Below are 19,950 nucleotides of genomic sequence, written 5' to 3' on the forward strand. Positions count from 1 at the left end.
GCGGTGTTATTTCTATTTTGGCGAGCGAGCAAAAAAAAATTACTTTTCTTTTATAGGGAAAATATGGTATATAAGGGTTCATTGTTCCATGTCAGGGACGTGATTATTAAAAGCGATGTTATTTCTATTTTGGCGAGCGAGCGTAGCGAGCGAGCAAAATTTTTGTAATGATAATTGGTTCATAAATTTCAGATTTTTTTGTTGCAGGGCAGGGCTTACACAATCATGTCTTAGGTGATGTAAATTCCTTTTTGGCGAGCACGAGCACACCAAAACTTCTTTGAATAACGTTTGGTACATAATTATTAACTGGTTGTTGCAGGTTGGGGCGGGCATGTTAGCGGTGTCAATTCCATTTTGGCGAGCGAGCATAGCGAGCAAGCAAAAAAAATAAATTCTCTTTTAATAGAAATTAATAAATAAACTTGTTTTTATTGGTGCAGGTCAGGATGGACGCAATCGCGTTTAACGCGATTCAATTCCTTTTTGGCGAGAGGGCGAAAAAACTCTTCCATTTGTAATGATATTGTTGCAGGTCAAGGGTGGGCACAATAATGTTTCCAAAGCAATGTCTATTCATTTTATTCGCGAGCGAGTGTAGCGAGCGAGAAAAATGAATTAGTCTCTTTTAGTAACATTTGGTACATAAATTGTGTGTTATTGTTGCCATGGTTGCAGGTCGGGGCCCGTCGGGCAGGCACAATTGTATTCTAGGCAATACTAATCCTTTTCTTTTTTTCAGGGGGACGAGCAAGTGAAAACATTTAATACAAAATAGGTTAGCAAGCAGTTCGCGCCAGCGAAGAGTTTCGAATTTGTTATATCACTTATATTTTCCTATTTTCATTTGTTTTAATTTTTCAGGGCCGTATGCGGAATATTTTTCTGGTGGGGGAGGGGGAAAGATGCGTTAAAAGATTTCGAAGAATCTCAAAAGCAAAAGGAGTGAAGGGAGTTCGAGCGACCGAACTGGTCATTAGGGTACTTTTGCATTTTCAAAAGTAGAATTGAAGGATTTGGTATAGGCCTACACTACATTTTCAGGAAAAAAACTGTACGTTTTCAAAATATCTGGGGTCAACTGCCCCCCCCCCCTGGTGCGTACGGCCATGGTCTGTTTTTTTTTTAATTTCCCCATTTTTATTCCTTTCCTTTTCTTTTCCCTTTTTCTTCCTTTTCTCTTCTTCTTCCCTTTTCCTTTTTTCTTTTTCTTTCCTTTCCTTTCTTTTCTTTTCTTTCCCCTTTTTCTTTTTTTCCCTGGAGCCCGTCAGGGGGGCACTCTGCCCCCCCCCTGCCCCCCCATAGGTACGCCAGTGCCCCCCCCCCCCCCCACTGAGCGACTTTTCGGCCGGCGCGATTTTTAAACTTTCGGGAGCAAAAAAAAAAAAAAAAGTTGGGCCCCCTTCCCTAAGAAATCCTGGATCCGCGCCGGGTGCAAGTTCCCTATAAGAAAGAACCTATATTAATCAATCTGTGTAATGTAGGAAATTGGGTCCGGAATTTCTGATCAAATAAAGAGCGGGAACATGGCGAGAGAGGGAAAGACAGAAAAATAAGTTCTTAATAACAGGATGAACATTCGCAGTATTTGAATGAATATTCTATATAAACTGAGTAATGATTTTTAGTTGCTGCACACGTTCATTGTCAGCTCTAATTAGCACTGATGCCCATAACATTGAAATCAACTTTTGTTTAATACCTTGTTTACACGAATTCACAGGTCAGTTCCTGTGAATATTATTTTAGATTTACAATTCAAATTCTGAGAACATAAAATATAAACTTTGTCTATCAAGAATAAATCACAATCATTTCATGGAAATAAATGTCCAACTTGATGGGCAACAGTGGAGTATATTTAGGTTCTCTCCATTTTCATATACTGCTAGTAGTTTTCGAGTCTCATTATTGTATTCTTTGATATGGGTGATATCCTGAAATGAGCAGCGTGGTTTTTCTTTGCTTTTGTTTTGTACAAGACTTTATTTTGCTTTTCACACAAATTGTATGTATGAATGTTCTGTTAAAGTTTTCAGTTGTAATATCCGATTTTATTTTTGTTAACTAACTATATTTTTTATTTTTCTGAATACAGGGGTAAACTAGTTCATCATGGCGCCACGTGTTGTGTGCATCATCGCAACGTTGGCTCTGATTGGCTGCATGTTTCAAGGAGCATGCGCAGTAGACCGTGTCTATTACATCGCAGCGGTGGAGGAGGAGTGGGACTATGCGCCCAGTGGGATGAATAACATAACAGGAGCTGCATTCCAGCCAAATACGTAAGTAAACCCCCCAAAATGGTGGTAAATGGTTTTGCGTTCAGTTATTAAAGAGAAATTAATATCAAACGTAAAGCATACATTTTCAACCAATACTGCTTATAAAAGTTTCTTTAATTTTCCAAACTATTTAGATAATTTATATAAAACCTGTACCTTATTTGAATACTAAACAACGATAGACCGTCGCATAGAAAATCTAGCTTTTAGCCACGCCTTGACACAGTGTCTCAAATTCAAATGAGATTTCTCAGTGATGATTGTGATTCTAGGCATGTTTATTTTGATATTCATATAGGTCAACACGGCACTTCTTCTGTGTAATCAAAAATACATTCGATAATCCTTTTTTTTCTGGAATGATCAGTTTCATTATCCGATTGTCTTTTACCATGGATATATCGTTAGTATATCCAGGCTTTCATTGCTTTCACGTATACTTCCAAAATCAAAACTTAGAATGATAGTTTTTTTAAAGCCTTCTGCTAATTGGGCATGTTGTTTAGGACTAAATTAACTGTTAACTTTGCATAATTATATTAATTCATGGAAAATATAACGAGGTATTTTTTAATTTGATTATCGAAACTCTAGACATTAAAAGTAGTCCTGGGCAAGAAAATACAAAACTAAAGATACGTCATTATCTGTCCCCAAGTAACTGCAAACTTTCTATATACAAACAAATGAAAATCCGTTCTTTACTTTGAGATCGTCAAAACTGTGCTAGACCTTTAAAGGAGTCCCGGTCAAAAAGAAGGAAAATAAAACCACAGGGGCGATTATATTGTCAGATGAATCATGCTTCCTCGAAGCAGGCTGATCGCAGCTTTCAGATGTTAACAGGTGTATGTGAATCATAAGAGATGAGAGATAATGAAGGTCTAATCTTCAGAGCTTGCCCTGTCATTTACACGATGGATTAGATGCAGCACATGCGATTAAAGGATTAGGTCAACTATATAATGTATCCTAGCCGTAGCATGTGGCAGGAGAGTTGTGAGGCCTTGCTTTACCAAAGTGAAATGGAACTTAGATGATAAACGTGTAATATCAATTAAAGTACGAATGCTAATGAATATCATGAGACCAACATAACGCTTTAAGCCCCATTCAATTAGTATGCAGATATAACAAATATATGTCTACATTGAGTCGTTTTCTTTTTGGGATAATTGGTGTAAATTGTTTGACGATGTAAAGTGTTATTTATTTTTGAACAAAAAGAACTGTAAACACGTCAATGTCTTCAATATGAGGGTAGATCCATATACATATTTTTTCTTCCTAAGATGAGAATAAATATATGTTACAAGATTTTCCTACCCAAAGTAGATTAATGTATTATGTTGTGGGGTTCACGACAACACACGACGCATACAATTCTAGACAAATTATTTATATCATACAGGGCTAAGTACCTTTCGGCCATTTTCACAATTTCAAGTAAAATGCAAACTAGCTTATCCTCTTATAATTATGTGCGATCTTAAAAACTATATTACTAAAGCATTTTAATGCCATAACATAATTATGAGGTCATACTATTGGGGTGTTGGCCAGTGTCATATATTTTCTTAGTTCTAAAACTTATGGACTCATCCCTCTCTTGAAAATTTGATATAGACGTGGAACTTTCGCTAAAAACAAACAAACAAACAATCAAGCAAACAACAGAGTTGTTGTGAAAATGTGTTCATCTTGTGACCTCTTTAAAACCCATGTACAGTTGTGATAGCAATACAAAAAGAAATCGGAAAACAAATGTTACTTGTCTCATGTTGTAATCCTTGAATCAACACATAAATGTACGAATAGATGTAATAGTCTATCCATGATTTCCGGTGAATTGCAGTTTAAATACACTGTTGGTCATTATGGAGTGATTTTGACAATGATTTATTCCTAATAGATCTAGATCATAGTATACATTCTCAATTTTTGTTGAATAATAATTGTGAGTGTTTGTTTTGCGTGACTTATAAAGCATGTCTATGCTACTTTGCTAATCAAGTAGAGGACCTACGTCCTTAATTCATAACTAACCGTGATGAGGATTAATGCCTCATAAACTTGAACTCATATAGCACATCGACACGGTTTTGATTATGTGGGCTCACATTAATGAGGCCATTGCTTAGCCACTGTACGCCACCACCCCCACAAATACAAAAAAACAAAGAAAAAGCAATGAAATATTGATAATTTATTGCATTTTTTAATTTTGTTGGGTGTATTTGTGGAGGCGGTGACGTACCCTAGCCCCTGTTGCGTACAGTCATGATTCAGTGGCTAAGCAATGGCCTCGTTACTGTGAGGCCCCCAAATTAAAACCGTGTCGATTAGCTATATTAGTGCCCTTTTGTGAGGCATTAACCCATTGCTTACGGGAACCTGGTGGTCCCTGTGTTAAGCCTATGGGAATAAGATAATTCAGTAGTCAAAGGGTTAATCCTCATTACTGTCAGTTATTACTTAAGGACGTAGGTCTCCTAGTTGATTTAAATAGCATAGTAGCACACACATGTTTAAGCAGTCACGCAAAACAAACACTCGCAAATTATTATTCAATAAAATCTACTATCATTTAGATCTATTAGAAATAAATCATTGTCAAAATCATTTCATAGATTGGGGTAAAATAATTATTCCTCCTTTATGACCAACAGTGAATTTGCAAAGAGTCCAAGGATAGTGTTTAGATTAGTTTCTACCTCTCATTTCATTACTATTTCACTTGAGAAGGAAAAAACTTCAAACCGTCTTCGTATCTCTAGTTTTTGCCCATGTTTTATCTACACTGAAATAAATTTGAGGGCTTAACACAAATGTAGATGACCTGTAAGCCCGATAGCCCCTCGGATAGGACTCAGATTATAGAAATGTATTTTCTTTCCTTCTCTTATAGTGAAGAAACGGACAAGATGGTCCGTAGCGCAACACGCATCGGTCGCGTTTACAAGAAGGCTCTGTTTCGTGAATACACCGATGCTACCTTTACCGAGCGGTCACCTCGACCGGTCTGGCTAGGCATGATGGGACCGGTCATTAAGGCAGAGGTTGGAGACAAGGTCATCGTTCACTTCCGGAATATGGCTTCTCGTCCATACTCTATTAATCCCGGAGGTCTGGGGTATACTAAATCTGCAGAAGGTATGTAATTTATTTTGTACTTTGCTCGGGTATTACTACCCCTTCACCTCCCTCCTCCCTCTCAAAAAGGGGGGGGGAATATAAAAAATAGTAATCATAAAGAGTTGATAAGAAATAATTAATCTGAATGTATGTAGCATTAATGTGAAATGTTTTTTCTTGGCGCATTATCGGTATTATTGTTATTATCCCTGTCATCAGCTAATCTCGTAATGAATGTGTGCACCATATACACTCCCTGTCAAGTTTTCTCTACCAAGACCCGGTCGTATGCAGCTCTCACCGTGACCATTGACTCTCACGGTGAACATATAGTCACGGCAAGACCAAATGGTCACCATGAGAGCAAACGACAGAGCCATCACCAGAACATTTTTTGTTGTCCCATTCCATTTGGTGAATACGCTTCGTTTACGCAAGAGATACTACTACGCTTCGGCGAGTGGGGGGGGGGGGACAACTTGGATTGCATGAAGCTGTGTAGACCCAGCCGTCTTTATTACAGTATGTCTCTCCAACTAAGCGATCTTTCCCTACCTGCTGCCATCTTCGGCCGTTATTGGAGAGATAGTTAAAAATCCTACTTTAAATTGAAAAAACTATAGTACATGTAGAATTGTATTGTTACAAGGCTTATTTCTTTTAATAAGCCTTCTTCGACAAATGACTTTTTTAAAGGAAAATCTGATTGATTTGTTGGTGTTGTTTTTTTGTTTTGCTTTTTTTTAATGATTATATTCAAATTGAAAATTGACCAAAGCATTCATCATGGTACTGACCCTTATCCCAAACAGGTGCACTGTACAATGATGGTACCTCTGGGAACCAGAAAGCAGATGACACCGTGCAGCCGAATACCACATTCATCTATCGCTGGAACACCGGGAAAGCAGGGCCTAAGCAGCAGCAAACTGAGAATTGTATTGGATGGCAATACACCTCACATCGCTTCCCATCTCAAGACCAGAACGCTGGGCTGGTTGGTGTCACGATCATTTGCAAACAAGGTGTGGATTTGTTTCATATTCGTCAGGGTAGTTAATTTCAACTCTTCAGGACAATTAACAAAACTTTCGAAAATCAAAATATACAATTTGTCCTCTTTTTGTTCCTCCTAAATGCCTTAACTTGAGCCTAGACTTAAATTAAAACCATGCTAACTAATGCTCATCGAGACCTGGCATAAATATTACAATGTTAGTTAATTGATTGTAGTATATAACTTCACAACATATTAGTTCATACTCTGACGGCAGCCTGTCTCTCTTAATTTCGTTTGACATGCAGACATGACTGACAGACATGAGCGCTACAAAGGAACTCATTAATAGTATCATTAACTTCATTATACGAGGGAAACTTCTTTTTTCAGGGATACTCATATAGGAGTGTATATTTGAGCGCTATACAAGAATCCAATATCATTATCATTATTATTAGTAGTAGAATATCTTTTGCAAGTTACTCATCCTGCTCAAATTATGTGTTGTTTTTGTTCCTTTTATTTTTTAAGGATTCTTGGCTAGTACTGACAAAGATATAGTTCTGAACTACGGTCATATCGATGAAAACCAGAGCTGGTATATTGATGAGAACATCAGGACATATGCATCAGGAGTTACACCAGCTATGAAAGGTATCATATCAGGGGTGTTTCACAAAGATCCTAAGTTGAATTTATCTTTAAGTTGGACTTAAAAATTATGGAAAGCTGTAAGCATCTTTGAAAAAATTATTTTAAAAGGCATAATTGTGAATCCAAATCATTCATATTTGTTTATTATAAAGGAGATTTCATGTTCTTCATTTGGAATTCATGAAAAATCTAAAATACTTGAAATGTTGCTTTTGTTTATATTTTATTTTAAGGCTACAAAATAATGGCTCTCCATAATGTTTTAGTCCAACTTAGAGTTAAATTCGACTTAGGATCTTTTTGAAACACCCCCCATATCTCTTCTAGTGACTTCCCATAAAGATATGAAGATGACAGAATGAGACATGAGGTGTGAATAAGTTCAACGCATGTTGACATGATCAAAGCAACGATGATCTTCCATTATCCATACTCATTAATAAAACACAACAGTTTCTTCTTTGCATCATTTCAAAATGATCAGTTATAATAGTAGTTTATTCTGTTCAGACCCAGAATGACGTTAACTTCGTGTTTGTATTTGAATAACGCCCTTTTGGCTCATAACACATGTTTCACGAAGTTGGTAGTCGTTAGAAATGTTACATGTAGGTTAACTTTTGTATACCGAGAATATCTGAGTATTATGTCGCTCCAATTGTCACACATTTTGTGTGGTGACGCAGAGGGCTATTGCCCTATGCTGATTTTTTTTAAAATTAAGTCTTTGTGTTCTTGTTGATGATTCTTTTATCTTCCATTTCTTTGTTTTAGACTCCAAAGAATTCATAGGAAGCAATTTGATGTACGCCGTCAACGGATATGCGTACGGTAACCTGCCTGGTCTGGAGGTGTGCCAAGGCGATCAGATCAGATGGTTCATATTCAACTTCGGAGGAGAGACGGGTATCCATAGCGTGTTCTTCAATGGGAATCCGCTGGTATGTAAGATAGTAGTACTTTATGATATTTAATTTGTTAGTATAATATTTTCTTTACTATTGTTGGATTTATCACCAGTAAGTCAACACAATAACATTGATGATGAATGATGATAATTAATGGGTTGATACTACATCAGTACTATTATGACATTCTTTTTTGAAAGTCTTTCTGATCGTAATCTTGAGTGACTCCAAGCGTTGATTATAATTCCATGATTGGTCAATATATTTGCTCGTTTAGGAACTTGATGGAAAGAGAGCAGACAACATCCCCATCATCCCTGGCCCAGTGAATGTGGTAACCATGGAAGCCATGAACCCTGGGGTGTGGCTTCTATCATCTCTTTCTACAACTGATGCTTTAAGTGAGTATATCGATACCATATGAGGAGAGAAAGAGGGTGAAAGAGAGACGGGAGAGAGAGAGACGGATGAGAGTTAGGCGGGAGAGAGTGGAGAGGGGCGGTAGAGACAGACAAGATGGATGGGAGAAAGTGAGACGGGAGAGGGAGGGAGAGACAGAAAAGATGGAGGACGGAAGAAAGAATGATGGGAACAGGGAGTGATACAGGGGGAAGAGCGAGAGATAGAGAGAGAGGGGGGCGGGGCGGAGGGGGATTGTGGCACTTTACCGACCGAGAAGGTTTAAATTCACAACCTAACATCCTTAGACGAAGATTCTGTATTGAAATATGTAAAAATAGAAATCAGGAAAGGGGTAAAGAACGGAAAGCAAACGCCAAACAAAACGAAAAGATAACTTAACAAAGAAACTGTTGAGGTTCATTAGAACATTTTACTGAATTCTATCGATTTGTAAGTTTTGAATTTGAAATAAATCGACGAATTAGGCCAAAAAAGGAATCATCGCGCAAAGGTTAAAAACTTGATATTTAGTGACTTGTGATGCACGTTTTCAATTTTATTTCAGCACTTGTGGAATATAACAAAACAGGATAGAACCCAAATATAATATAGGTATGCCACTGATCGTCGCAGACTCGAAGCTGTGTTTATCATTGATCTTTACCTAGAGACGACTGGTGTGCGTTAATTTTCACGTAATCTTAATAAAACTATCTAAGTTATATAATTTCAAGTTGACCATTTATTATTCCAATGTTCTCTAATTACTCCTGTCCAACCTTGTCAACCCTGTGTATTATTCAGATGGTGGCAGTGCCTTGTACAATGTTCGATCAGACTGTGGTACGACTGGAGGATCCGGTGGTGGTACGACCGGAGGATCCGGTGGTGGTACGACCGGAGGATCCGGCGGTGGTACTGCCTCTGGGAAGGTGGTAGAGCACTTCATCGCCATTCAAGAAGTGGACTGGAACTACGCCCCCTTTGCCAGGTAACACAGGCTCTTACCTTATATGATAACACAATGTTCGAGATGAGAATAACAATCAGGAATATGACCCTTTGACCTACGGATAATATGATGATGTTGAAGCCAAGAACATAAAAAGGTTGGCCATTGTCATGATTGTTTAAAATTCTGGTTAGAGAACTTCACCATGTCTCTATCACCTAGCTGTATGAATTATTCAATAGAGCATATAAATTGATGAAATCCCTTTTTCTTTCACCTCCCTTTAATACAAAAACCATTGGTCAGTTATTCCTTCGTTTTCTAGGATTTTGGGCGGAACGACAATGCAGATTTTACATTTGTTTATCAATGTCATTTCCTAAGCACTATGATTGCCCCACCAATATCATTGAGGAATAAATTGGGTTGGTGGCTCACGTTTGTGTTCTGACTCATAACGAGGCAACTGCCTCTTCCCGTTTGTTCACCTTTATAAATGTGTTATGATCCTAAAGGATACCAACATCAGTAGTTCCTACAAGAAAGTATTAAGCACATTTTCGTTTCTACTTTTTGACCTCACCAGTAAATCACCCACTGGATCTGGGCCCATCTTCCGTAAGGCCATGTTCGTCGGATACACGGATGCCACATACCAGAGGTTTAATGTGCGTAGCCAAGACGAACAGTACATGGGGTTGATAGGTCCAATTATCAGAGCGGAAGTAGGGGATAACATCCGGGTCACGCTCATGAATGGTGCCACCAGGGCTTACAACATACATCCGAATAACGTCATGTACACCAAGGCGAACGAAGGCTATCCTTATGCAGATGGGATCCCAGGTATGAATCTATCGACAATATTTCAATACTTAGATGATCCTTGTATGTCGGCTTGCATGGTGATGTAGATATACAGTAGGCTTGCGGGTGCAAGAGTCATCCTCTCCAAGCACTATAGTTCTCCTTAGAACTATAAGCTAAGAAAGATAACAAACAGTCCTTTTCAGGACTATACACCCCCAATAAAGATTACCGAGTCAGAGTCCTTTTCAGGACTCCTCAACCCTCTCTCTCTCTCTCTCTCTCTCTCACATGGTGCACCCGCAAGCCTACTGTATATTTCAATACTTATAATTATGATTGTTACCAGTTTGGTGAGACATTGAAGTGACAAATGGTTTATGTATTAAACACAGCATTACACCTATAATAACAACATTACACCGTTCTGTTACACATTTTCATCCAAAGTTGTATACTGCTCAGGTAAAGAAGGCAAAGAGGGTCTACTCATAATTATATTAATTAAAGTTCACCAGATTATCGATGGATATCATTATGTATTCCTCGTGTAGCTTTAGAAGGAAAACTAATAATGAAAATAGCAACACAAGAAAAGTTATGTTTGTTATATAAGTGTTCATGTTTTAATCCAGGCTGTTGATGTTATCGTAGGCGTAGTTGCCTACAAATCAAGGTAAACTTAGCAGCTGCATTAGAGTGACATCAAAAATTATCTTTAATACAAATACTTCATTTAAATTGACTAAGAAATCGGTTTTCATCCATTCTAATGACTATAACAACGAAATTGTGCCACAATCTCTGCTTATCAATCTAATATTTTAAGCGAATCAAGTATCCGGTGACTCTGTTGCCCCTGGGGGAACATACACCTACAATTGGACTATTCCATCTTCCTACGGTCCTACTGCAAGTGATCCAGACTGTATCACTGGAATCTACTACTCTACGGCGGGGGGTGATCGCGACCTCCACGCTGGGTTGGTGGGACCACTCATCGTCTGTAAACCAGGCAAATTGAGCAGTAATGGAACACAGGTGAGTTTTCTTCCCCTAACTTTAATAAAGATATAAACCGGTAATGGTTAAATTGCGGTTCAAGGGTTTTGGGTGCAAAATATCCATTCAATATGGTTTAAATATTGCCTTCAGAAGTTTAGATTGCAATTACTCTGCCTAAATTCGAAAAAAAAAGCAGAAATATATATGCCCAAATGTTCGATGTTGAAGTGCATTCGCGATATCTATCCATGCCGGATCGATATGATAATTTACCAAATATATCAATAAGGCGGTTTTCCCGGCAAAGTTTGTATCATCACGTATTATTCAAAACATATTCTTTCAAATGATTGATATATATGAGCTCCCATATCAATTATTGAGAGGGAGGCGTTTCCAAAACTGGTCTATACCTTTAAGTAGTTGTCTCATCTCATCTGACACGATCATGATAATGTAGCAGGATATATCATCATTTCCCTGAAAGACTTCTAATAACTGTTATATAAATCCGCACTTTACAACTGTAAATATTAATGACGATAATATGATTCCTGTATTATATCACCGACAGGAGAATGCTAATCATGAACACAAAATCTGAATACTACTTTTGTATACCCATATTTTTTGTCTTTCTAAATTGTATGTAATGATGATGTAATAAAGTATATCTTCCTCCCCGCCGGAATCTCGCTCTCTCTCTCTCTCTCTCTCTCTCTCTCGCTAAATCTCTCTCTCTCTCTCTCTCTCTCTCTCTCTTAGCCTCTGTCTTTCCAATTCTGTTTCTCTCTCACTTTCTATGTTTCTCCTCTTTTTCGTTCTTTCTTTCTTTCTCCAACTCTGCACATGTTTTTTTTTTCTCTCTCTTTCTATTCTCTCAACTTCTACTTTTCATCTACGCCCTCTCTCTCTCTCTCTCTCTCTCTCTCTCACTCTCTCTCTCTCTCTCTCTCTCTTCTCCCCCTCTCTCTCTCTCCCTTTCATTTTCTCAATTGTCTCTCTTACTCTCTCTCCCCTCTCTCTCTCTCTCTCTCTCTCTCTCTCTTTTTCCATTTCTCAATTGTCTATTTAACTCTCCCCCTCTCTCTCTCTTCCTCCATCTCTCTCTCTCTCTCTCTCTCTCTCTATCTATCTATCTCTCTTCCATCTCTATTCATTTACGTTTAAATAAACCATTACTTATCTTCATTCTCTCGTTAACAGGCTGGTGTAGACCAGGAGGTCGTAACACTCATTCTGTCCATGAACGAGGAGAGAAGCTGGTACTGGCCTCGTAATCGAAATGTCCGCTACAACTCAGACTTTCCTGTCGAGGAATTGAGAAGTAAGCAATTAGATAATGTGCTCATAATGACCCTCTTCCGATGAATATCAATTGTTGTAATGAGCACTTAATGCAAACAGAATATGAAGAAAAACTTTTCCGTTTTCACTTTTGTTTCGTGTGTTTGCTTGTAGACCACAACATTTAAGGGAAAACAAATAATTTTCAAAATTATGAGAAGACTCACTACTCAGAAGGTTTCTAAACTGTATATAACTGGTTCCACGATTATATTCATGAATAACGCTGAATGTTGATTCTAAGCATTTTTCATGATTGTATCCAGAATTAAAACAACGATAATGTTAAATGACGGTCCCTAGATGTATCTTAATCTATCGTTTTTGGTAGACGTTTGAAACAAATACAAAAGTTCTCTTAAATAAAAGTAAAGAAAATGTTTATTTGATAATAATCAGAAACCATCACATTCAACCAATGTATGTCTGTGCGTTATTGCTAATTTCTAACCCCCTTCCTCTACGGGACAGCTATCAACGGTTACGTGAGCGAGAACCTCCCAACCCTTGGTCTATGCGTGGGTGATCATGTCCGATGGCATGCACCTTGTATAGGAAACGAGGAGACATACATGGGTCTTCACATCCCCTACCAGACCTTCGAGTACAAAGGTCGACGGGCCAACACGTTGCCATTGGTTCCGGGTCAAACGGAAGAAGTTGATTTCACAGTTGGAAGTCCAGGTGAGACATGATTAGTATGTTTGATACGTGGTGAACTCTTGAGAGGTTTTGTCCGAGCCTTCTCCATCCCACACCTATACACCACCAGCAACACGACAACCACCATCATCATCACTCCAACACACAATCAGATCAGCACCGTGACCACCACCACCACATCTCTCTCTCTCTCTCTTTCTCTCTCCGTCCATTTGCAATAGACCAGTTCACGGTTAGCACATGGCTGCAATGACCCCGAATATCCACAGATCTTCAAAACATGAAAAAGCCCCACTTTGTACATTTTGAAATAATCACTCCTACAGCGATGGAGATGCTACATACTTAGCCTTTGTTTCCCCTTTTCAAACAATACTTCCACCTGTGTATAATGGAGTGCTCTGCTTGTGCATAAATGAATAATGATAACATAACTTTTATGAGCACGTATCCAGTATTCCATCTCCGTGTATTTCACAATTTGTTCTGCAATGACCTTTATATGTTTATGGTCAGACGACTGCAACAGTGAACTGGCTTATAATCATGATATTTGCAATCTAGCATAGGAGAAATCTTGATTGTGATTCAATGATGTCCGAGTCATTGGATGTACCGTGTTTTTCAGTATAATATGTAAGATGTCTCTGGTATAATGCATCTACACTGTGAAAAGGTTGGGCAATATTTTTCCAACACTTTGCCCAACGTTGTTCCAATAGTCAATTTATTGGTAAACGTAAGTTGTGTGTTTATTATAAGTTTTGGTAAATAATTGTTTAGTCAGAATATGGTGCGCTTAGAGACACCAGTATTGAGCGCCTTATAAATATTGTGTATTATCATTATTATTAAGTACCCTATTTCACACGTGCATAAATGCTTCGTATTTTGTCCAAAATGTGGGCAAAGATATGACATTTCAACTGCCCGACTACGGTAGCCCACTTGTTGGGAAAATATTGACCAGCTGTTGGGCAAAATACGAAACAATTATGTACCTACTTACGTTTACCAAACCACTGAGCAAAATATTGCCCAATAGATGGTAGGGTTGACTATTGGCACACCGTTGGGCGAAGTGTTGGAAATTATTGCAAACCTTTTCACAGTATACATGAAACGTAACTTTTCCGTGTACTATTACGTAGAAGAAAATATCATGAAGTTTTTCCTAGCCCAATTCATCGATTGATAAAACACTTCAATGATGGCTGATATCTAACTATGATCGAATCCCTTGGTATAGGCACCTGGATCATCAACGGTAACGTCTACAACTATGACCTTGAGGTGAACTACACTGTATCAGATTGCTACAGGACTCTGGACTCTCAGAAAGCCATGAAGAAGGAGAGGACTATCTTCCTAGCTGCCGAGGAGGTCATCTGGGACTTCTCACCCACGGAGTACGACTACATCAGGAATCAGAGCCTGTCTGATCCCAATAGGTATGCTGCTATTTAACTCGTTAAACGAAGTTGTACAAGGAGCGTATCGTTTGTCGATCCTCGAGGATGAACTTTAACTCCCAAATTGAGAAAATGATATTAATGTGTATTCTTTTTTTCTTCCCATCCTGTTTAAATGTGTATCCTTATCTTAAAGCTTCATTGCCATTAGTATTTCGTTTTAATTTTGATTATATTCAGATTGCCACAGTTGTTCGCCTGATAAGCTTTTTAATTAATGTGTACACTTTTGTACTTTAAAGTGTTATGGAAATTACAATTAACTAATGAACCTTTAAACAAATATGGCAGGTAAAGGCAGATAATAAAACACAAATTATCCCTTCTGTGTTAGTATTTAAAAATATTCAAAAAACGTGAACTTTAAGAAAACTATGGACGAATTATTTATTGATAGACACATTAAACAAGTTTCACAACATGATTACAGCATGAATGCCAACTCGAGCCTGGTATACCTTTAAACAAGGGAAATCAATATCTGCCTAAATAATCAAATGCATTTATAAATGTAGCATACATTAAAGCTAAAGCAACATTTGATACAGGTCAAACTTTTCCATGTTAACGTCTTTATGGTTTCAAACATATTACTACTTGTCAACATCATAGTCAATGATGAGCATTCAAGTCATTACATTTTCATTCATTAGTATTTCTTGTGTGAATACTTTTTGGGTGAATTTAGTGAAGGATATTACTTCGTGAAAGAAGGCCCCACCTACATCGGCAGACAATACAAGAAGGTTCGTTTCGTACAGTACACCGACGAGACATTTACGACTCCTAAGAAGCGTAGTTACTGGGACCAACATCTTGGTATCATGGGTCCATTCATACGTGCTGAGGTGGACGAGACTGTGAAGATTGTCTTCAGGAATAACGCAACCAGGCAATACTCCGTCAATGCACATAACCTTCCGGGTCAGGTCACGGAGTACATGGGTCAGACCTTCAATGAACCACTTCCTGTTCAACCTGGCGAAACTGCTATTTACAGGTACTAAACACGAATCACACGTCATATACAAACAAAATAATGACAAGAAAAGGTTTTTGGTAAAATTATTAAGTAAACTAGTTTTGTTCAAATAATATTTGTAATGTCCATGAAAGTGTAAAAGACAACAAGAAACCGTGAAAAATTACCCAGGTCAACCGCTGCTACTCTCAATTTATAATCGATTTTTACATTAAAAAAAAACACAATGTTATATATCACATTTGAGCTTTAAGGATTGATGACGGCTTTCCGCAGTAAAAGACGCATTAGTACTAGACAGATTTACCATAATTGTATCATAACACCGTCATTCCCCAATCCAAATAACATAAAACAAAATACCAAACTCTTGCAGATGGACTATGCTAGAAAAAGCTGGCCCGACTGACAGCCAATCAAACTGTGTGGTGTGGCCGTACTACTCCAGCATCGTTACCAAGAAAGACACGAACTCCGGCCTGATCGCACCGTTCATCGTCTGCCGGAAAGGTACCCTCAACAGCCAGGGACAGCGTACGGATGTCGACCACGACTTCGCTCTACTCTACACCATCTTCGACGAGAACGACAACTGGTACTTGGACGATAACATCCGGATGTTTACAACCCAACCCAACCAGGTTGATAAGGAATCAGAAGACTTTGAAGGCAGCAACGATGCATTCAGTGAGTTCAACTGTATACAGGGGCGTAGCGGGCGTACATGTGTCTTCTATCTTGTCCCTCTTTCCCTTTACTCTTTCTCTATTTTCTCGCAATTTCTGTATAAATATTTACTTTTCAACACTCTAGAAGTAGGGGCAGGCTCCTTTCCGAGAGCTCATTTCGCATCAAGGAGAAGGTGGAAAAACAGAGGCATTATAGCGTACCCCAGGGCTTAGTGCCTTTTATTTAGTAATGATACTTCTTTTGATGCCTGACTATATTGAATGCCAATGATGTATTAAAGAAACTACAGTAATAAAACGTGTTTCTATACAGACCATGAAAAAAGAATGCATGCTAAATATGACAAAACAAAATAGAAAAACGTGACTACATGCAATGGAATCAGTGTTGTATCGATCGAAGATGATAACAATCGTTTTACATGTTTAATACAATTTCTGTCCGGTAAAGGATATACGTTTAAAAAAGCTAATCTAATTGATTTATTAATACGAAATTCCCGACTTATCTATTTTCCAGCCATCAACGGTTACATCTTTGGCCATCCGCTCAACATAAGCATGGCGGTTGGTGACAACATCGCATTTTACATCATCGTCGTAGGGGGCGGTGCTGATGTCCATTCGATCAATTTCCATGGCCACACGGTCACAGAGAAGACGCGAGTGATCAAGAATCTTGACAGTGTGGCTACTCTGCCAGGTGAGCTCTTGCATACATTTTCCCGGGGATTCTTGAGATCATTTGTGCTCTGTATAGAAACACGTTTTATTACTGTAGTTTCACGAGGTGTCATTTGCCTGAGTGACGTAGGGCTGTTCAGCGCGGCATCTGACGCACCATATGAGAGAGTAGTCCTATAACAAGTGTGTACAAAATAAACAATGCGAACATTTAGCTGAGCATTCCTATTGTTTAGACTATTGCCTCGACAGATCTGATTTGCGCAGGTGATTACGTAATCGAAATAACGCCTCATGTGCAACGGGTTTCAATGAATGCCATCATTTTACCAAATAATTTCTAAACTTTAACTACTTGTGCAACACATTATGATCTCTCTTTGCTAAATTGTATTTATCATGGGTTTGATAAAGCAAAGGCTTTAAGATTATGTATTTGTTCCTAGTGCAAGATTAATCGATGTTAGAAGGGTTGTCATCAGGACCGGAAATGGTAAATTTTGCCAAGCAATTCAGTTGCAAAAACAGTCCCCTTGTCTAGTGGTGTTTATTGTTTTGTGGCAATCTACCAGTGTGGTACATGAGCGGCCGTGCCAATTGGCACTGATGGCTGATGAAAGATTAAGCCTATAACAAATGATTGAAACGAGGTGGTGTTCATTTTGCAGGAGATTTTATAACGGTTGAGCTGGAGGCGACTAGTCGAGGGACCTGGCTTCTGCACGATGCTGTCAACAAACACTCCGACTTAGGGGCAGAGACTCGATACACTGTGTACGCCAAGAAATCGGGTAAGAATGAAACCTTTTCTTGAAATATCGCATAAAAGAATAAATACTAACTACAAAAGCTAAAAAGAAAAATGGATGAATGAATAAACAACTAACATACAAATGAACCAATGAACAAGTCAATGAAACGGATAAATAAACCAACACACGAACATGTAAATGAAGAAAAAAATAATGTATACAATAATAAAGGACTAAAAACATAATAAATGACTATTGTGACGAAGTAAAACGGTGCATTAATAATCAACCATAACCAATGACCATAACCCATACCAAGAAAAACAGTAATGAAAACAAATATCGACAACAAATAAACATTGCTTTAAGAATACGCTTCGAACTGTTTTACATGCAGCGACTTTTCTGGATTTTCCTCTACAATACTATTCATGGCAATGATTTTGAAGAAAACTAGGTCATGGGTTTCCCTTACCTATATCCTTCATTGTCTTTTGCATTTAAAATTAGTTAATCCGATTATATACATCAATTGTAGGCCTGTTTTAAATGTTGATTCTGATTATACAATTTGTAAGAAATCTGCAGATTTCTGATGCGGACATGATATTTATAACAAATTAGGGCCATAATATGCAAATAAAATAGGTAATATAGCAAAGTGCTTTGACGGCCATTCAGCTTGTAATTTGAAAACCTTATGAAGATGGCGTTATTATTTATGTCCCTGGTGCAGATATCCCATGTGGACCCGAGTGTGCGACAGCGGCAAGGCCTCCGACCGGAGCTGCGGGGAGATTGGAGTCTACAATCTGCTCTTTGGTCGCTGCTCTCATCATAGGGGCGTTGATGTCTTTTGAATGAGTAAAAACTACCTTTTTAATCTGAAAATTTTACCCTGGTGCATAATGCGCTTTACAATAACGATTTTTTTTTTTTTTCAATAATTTTTTTTAAAACCTATTGTTTTTAGTGTAATCTCAAACGTGGAAATGTACGCAGGAAAAACTCTTGCATAAAGAGCGTTAGACAGGGGTGAGATATCAATTAATTTTTTATTAATAAATTTTTCCCTGTCCATTCTTTCTTTCGTTTTATTTTTGTTATTTGATATACTACATGAAAGTCAACGTCAAATTCGATGCAGTTAAAACCGTCATAATATGAACGTATGTTAGATCAAAATAAATCATCCCTATCTGTTGGTCTAATTGGCGTTGAATTCATACATAAAGTCGTTTAAGAAATGCAATGATGGGGTCTTTGAGACTGTGAATTCTTGTAAATTTTAGAAATCCCATTTTGTGTAGGGGTGTACTCCATAATTAGAGTGTTATTGTGTCTATCAATAAATGGGTGTGTGTTCATATATTATAGAGAAGTATCATCCTTTTTAGACTGACTTCATTTTATATACTAGTATAGAGTCCAGATAGACAGTCAAGAAAAAATAGACTAATGTACATTTCAAATGTAATCTCTCTTTGAAGAGTTGAATTATTCGGTAGACTATAAACTCACTTACTTTTATATGGTGTATAGTCATAGTTTATGTCTTCTGAGATTTTTCTGCTGTCATAGAATTTGTATATTTTTGGTGATTTTTATATAGCTTGTAGATTACAAGTTTAAAACCATATTAGACTAGTTTGACCATAATTTATTATGTTATAAGAATATTTGTATACGTTAAGAGCAATCTTAGTTGTAGCTTAAATATCAATTCATGAATTTTATTTCCATTGTGTCGAATTATGCCTTTCGAAACATGAAACCTAAGACCGTAAGCTTCAAATCAAATGCTTTTACTGTTTCAGTTGTCATTAACTGTATTAAATCCAACAAATACAGTGTACATCAAAATATTGAAAACAAAGAAAGTTAATATTCCATGATCTTTATCAAAATTTACCCGATGGAGCTTAGAAATAAAAGGAAAGTTCTTGTCTGAACATGGATACCTTGTACTTGCATCAGTCACTAATGTCACGCATGACTGAATAAACTTATATTCAAGGTGTCAGATACAATCTCATTATCACAAGTGTTTATCAAGAAAAAGGGGGTGACAAGTTTAGAAGATTCTTAGAGAAGCTTGATAATGTTGGTAGTGTAAATATGGTCCATGTTTGCGGTTTTATTTTCAATAAACAGATGCATCTTTTTCCTGGTACCGTATCCACTTCTTCAGATTCATTTGTCATATTCATGGA

At 37.7% G+C, this 19,950-nt stretch overlaps 1 protein-coding gene across 1 annotated transcript in view; it reads left to right on the plus strand.

Moving 5' to 3' along the window:
• The window catches only part of LOC586705 (hephaestin-like protein), a 31,281-nt gene extending 11,366 nt beyond the window's left edge, over positions 1-19,915 (plus strand). Inside the window, exons 2-18 of the mRNA XM_030982670.1 lie at positions 2,099-2,285; positions 5,194-5,438; positions 6,233-6,445; positions 6,952-7,074; positions 7,849-8,015; positions 8,260-8,383; positions 9,189-9,375; positions 9,923-10,182; positions 10,973-11,184; positions 12,355-12,475; positions 12,967-13,179; positions 14,408-14,609; positions 15,319-15,630; positions 15,989-16,299; positions 16,822-17,004; positions 17,654-17,776; positions 18,474-19,915. Of these exons, the coding sequence (XP_030838530.1) occupies positions 2,116-2,285; positions 5,194-5,438; positions 6,233-6,445; positions 6,952-7,074; positions 7,849-8,015; positions 8,260-8,383; positions 9,189-9,375; positions 9,923-10,182; positions 10,973-11,184; positions 12,355-12,475; positions 12,967-13,179; positions 14,408-14,609; positions 15,319-15,630; positions 15,989-16,299; positions 16,822-17,004; positions 17,654-17,776; positions 18,474-18,601 (3,294 nt within the window). The 5' untranslated portion in view covers positions 2,099-2,115 and the 3' untranslated portion in view covers positions 18,602-19,915. The remainder of the gene's footprint in view (positions 1-2,098; positions 2,286-5,193; positions 5,439-6,232; positions 6,446-6,951; positions 7,075-7,848; positions 8,016-8,259; positions 8,384-9,188; positions 9,376-9,922; positions 10,183-10,972; positions 11,185-12,354; positions 12,476-12,966; positions 13,180-14,407; positions 14,610-15,318; positions 15,631-15,988; positions 16,300-16,821; positions 17,005-17,653; positions 17,777-18,473) is intronic.
• The last annotated feature ends 35 nt before the right edge of the window (positions 19,916-19,950 follow it).

Source organism: Strongylocentrotus purpuratus, unplaced genomic scaffold, assembly GCF_000002235.5.
Source record: "Strongylocentrotus purpuratus isolate Spur 01 unplaced genomic scaffold, Spur_5.0 spur5_scaffold_13, whole genome shotgun sequence".
In the NCBI taxonomy this organism is placed as follows: Eukaryota; Metazoa; Echinodermata; class Echinoidea; order Camarodonta; family Strongylocentrotidae; genus Strongylocentrotus; species Strongylocentrotus purpuratus.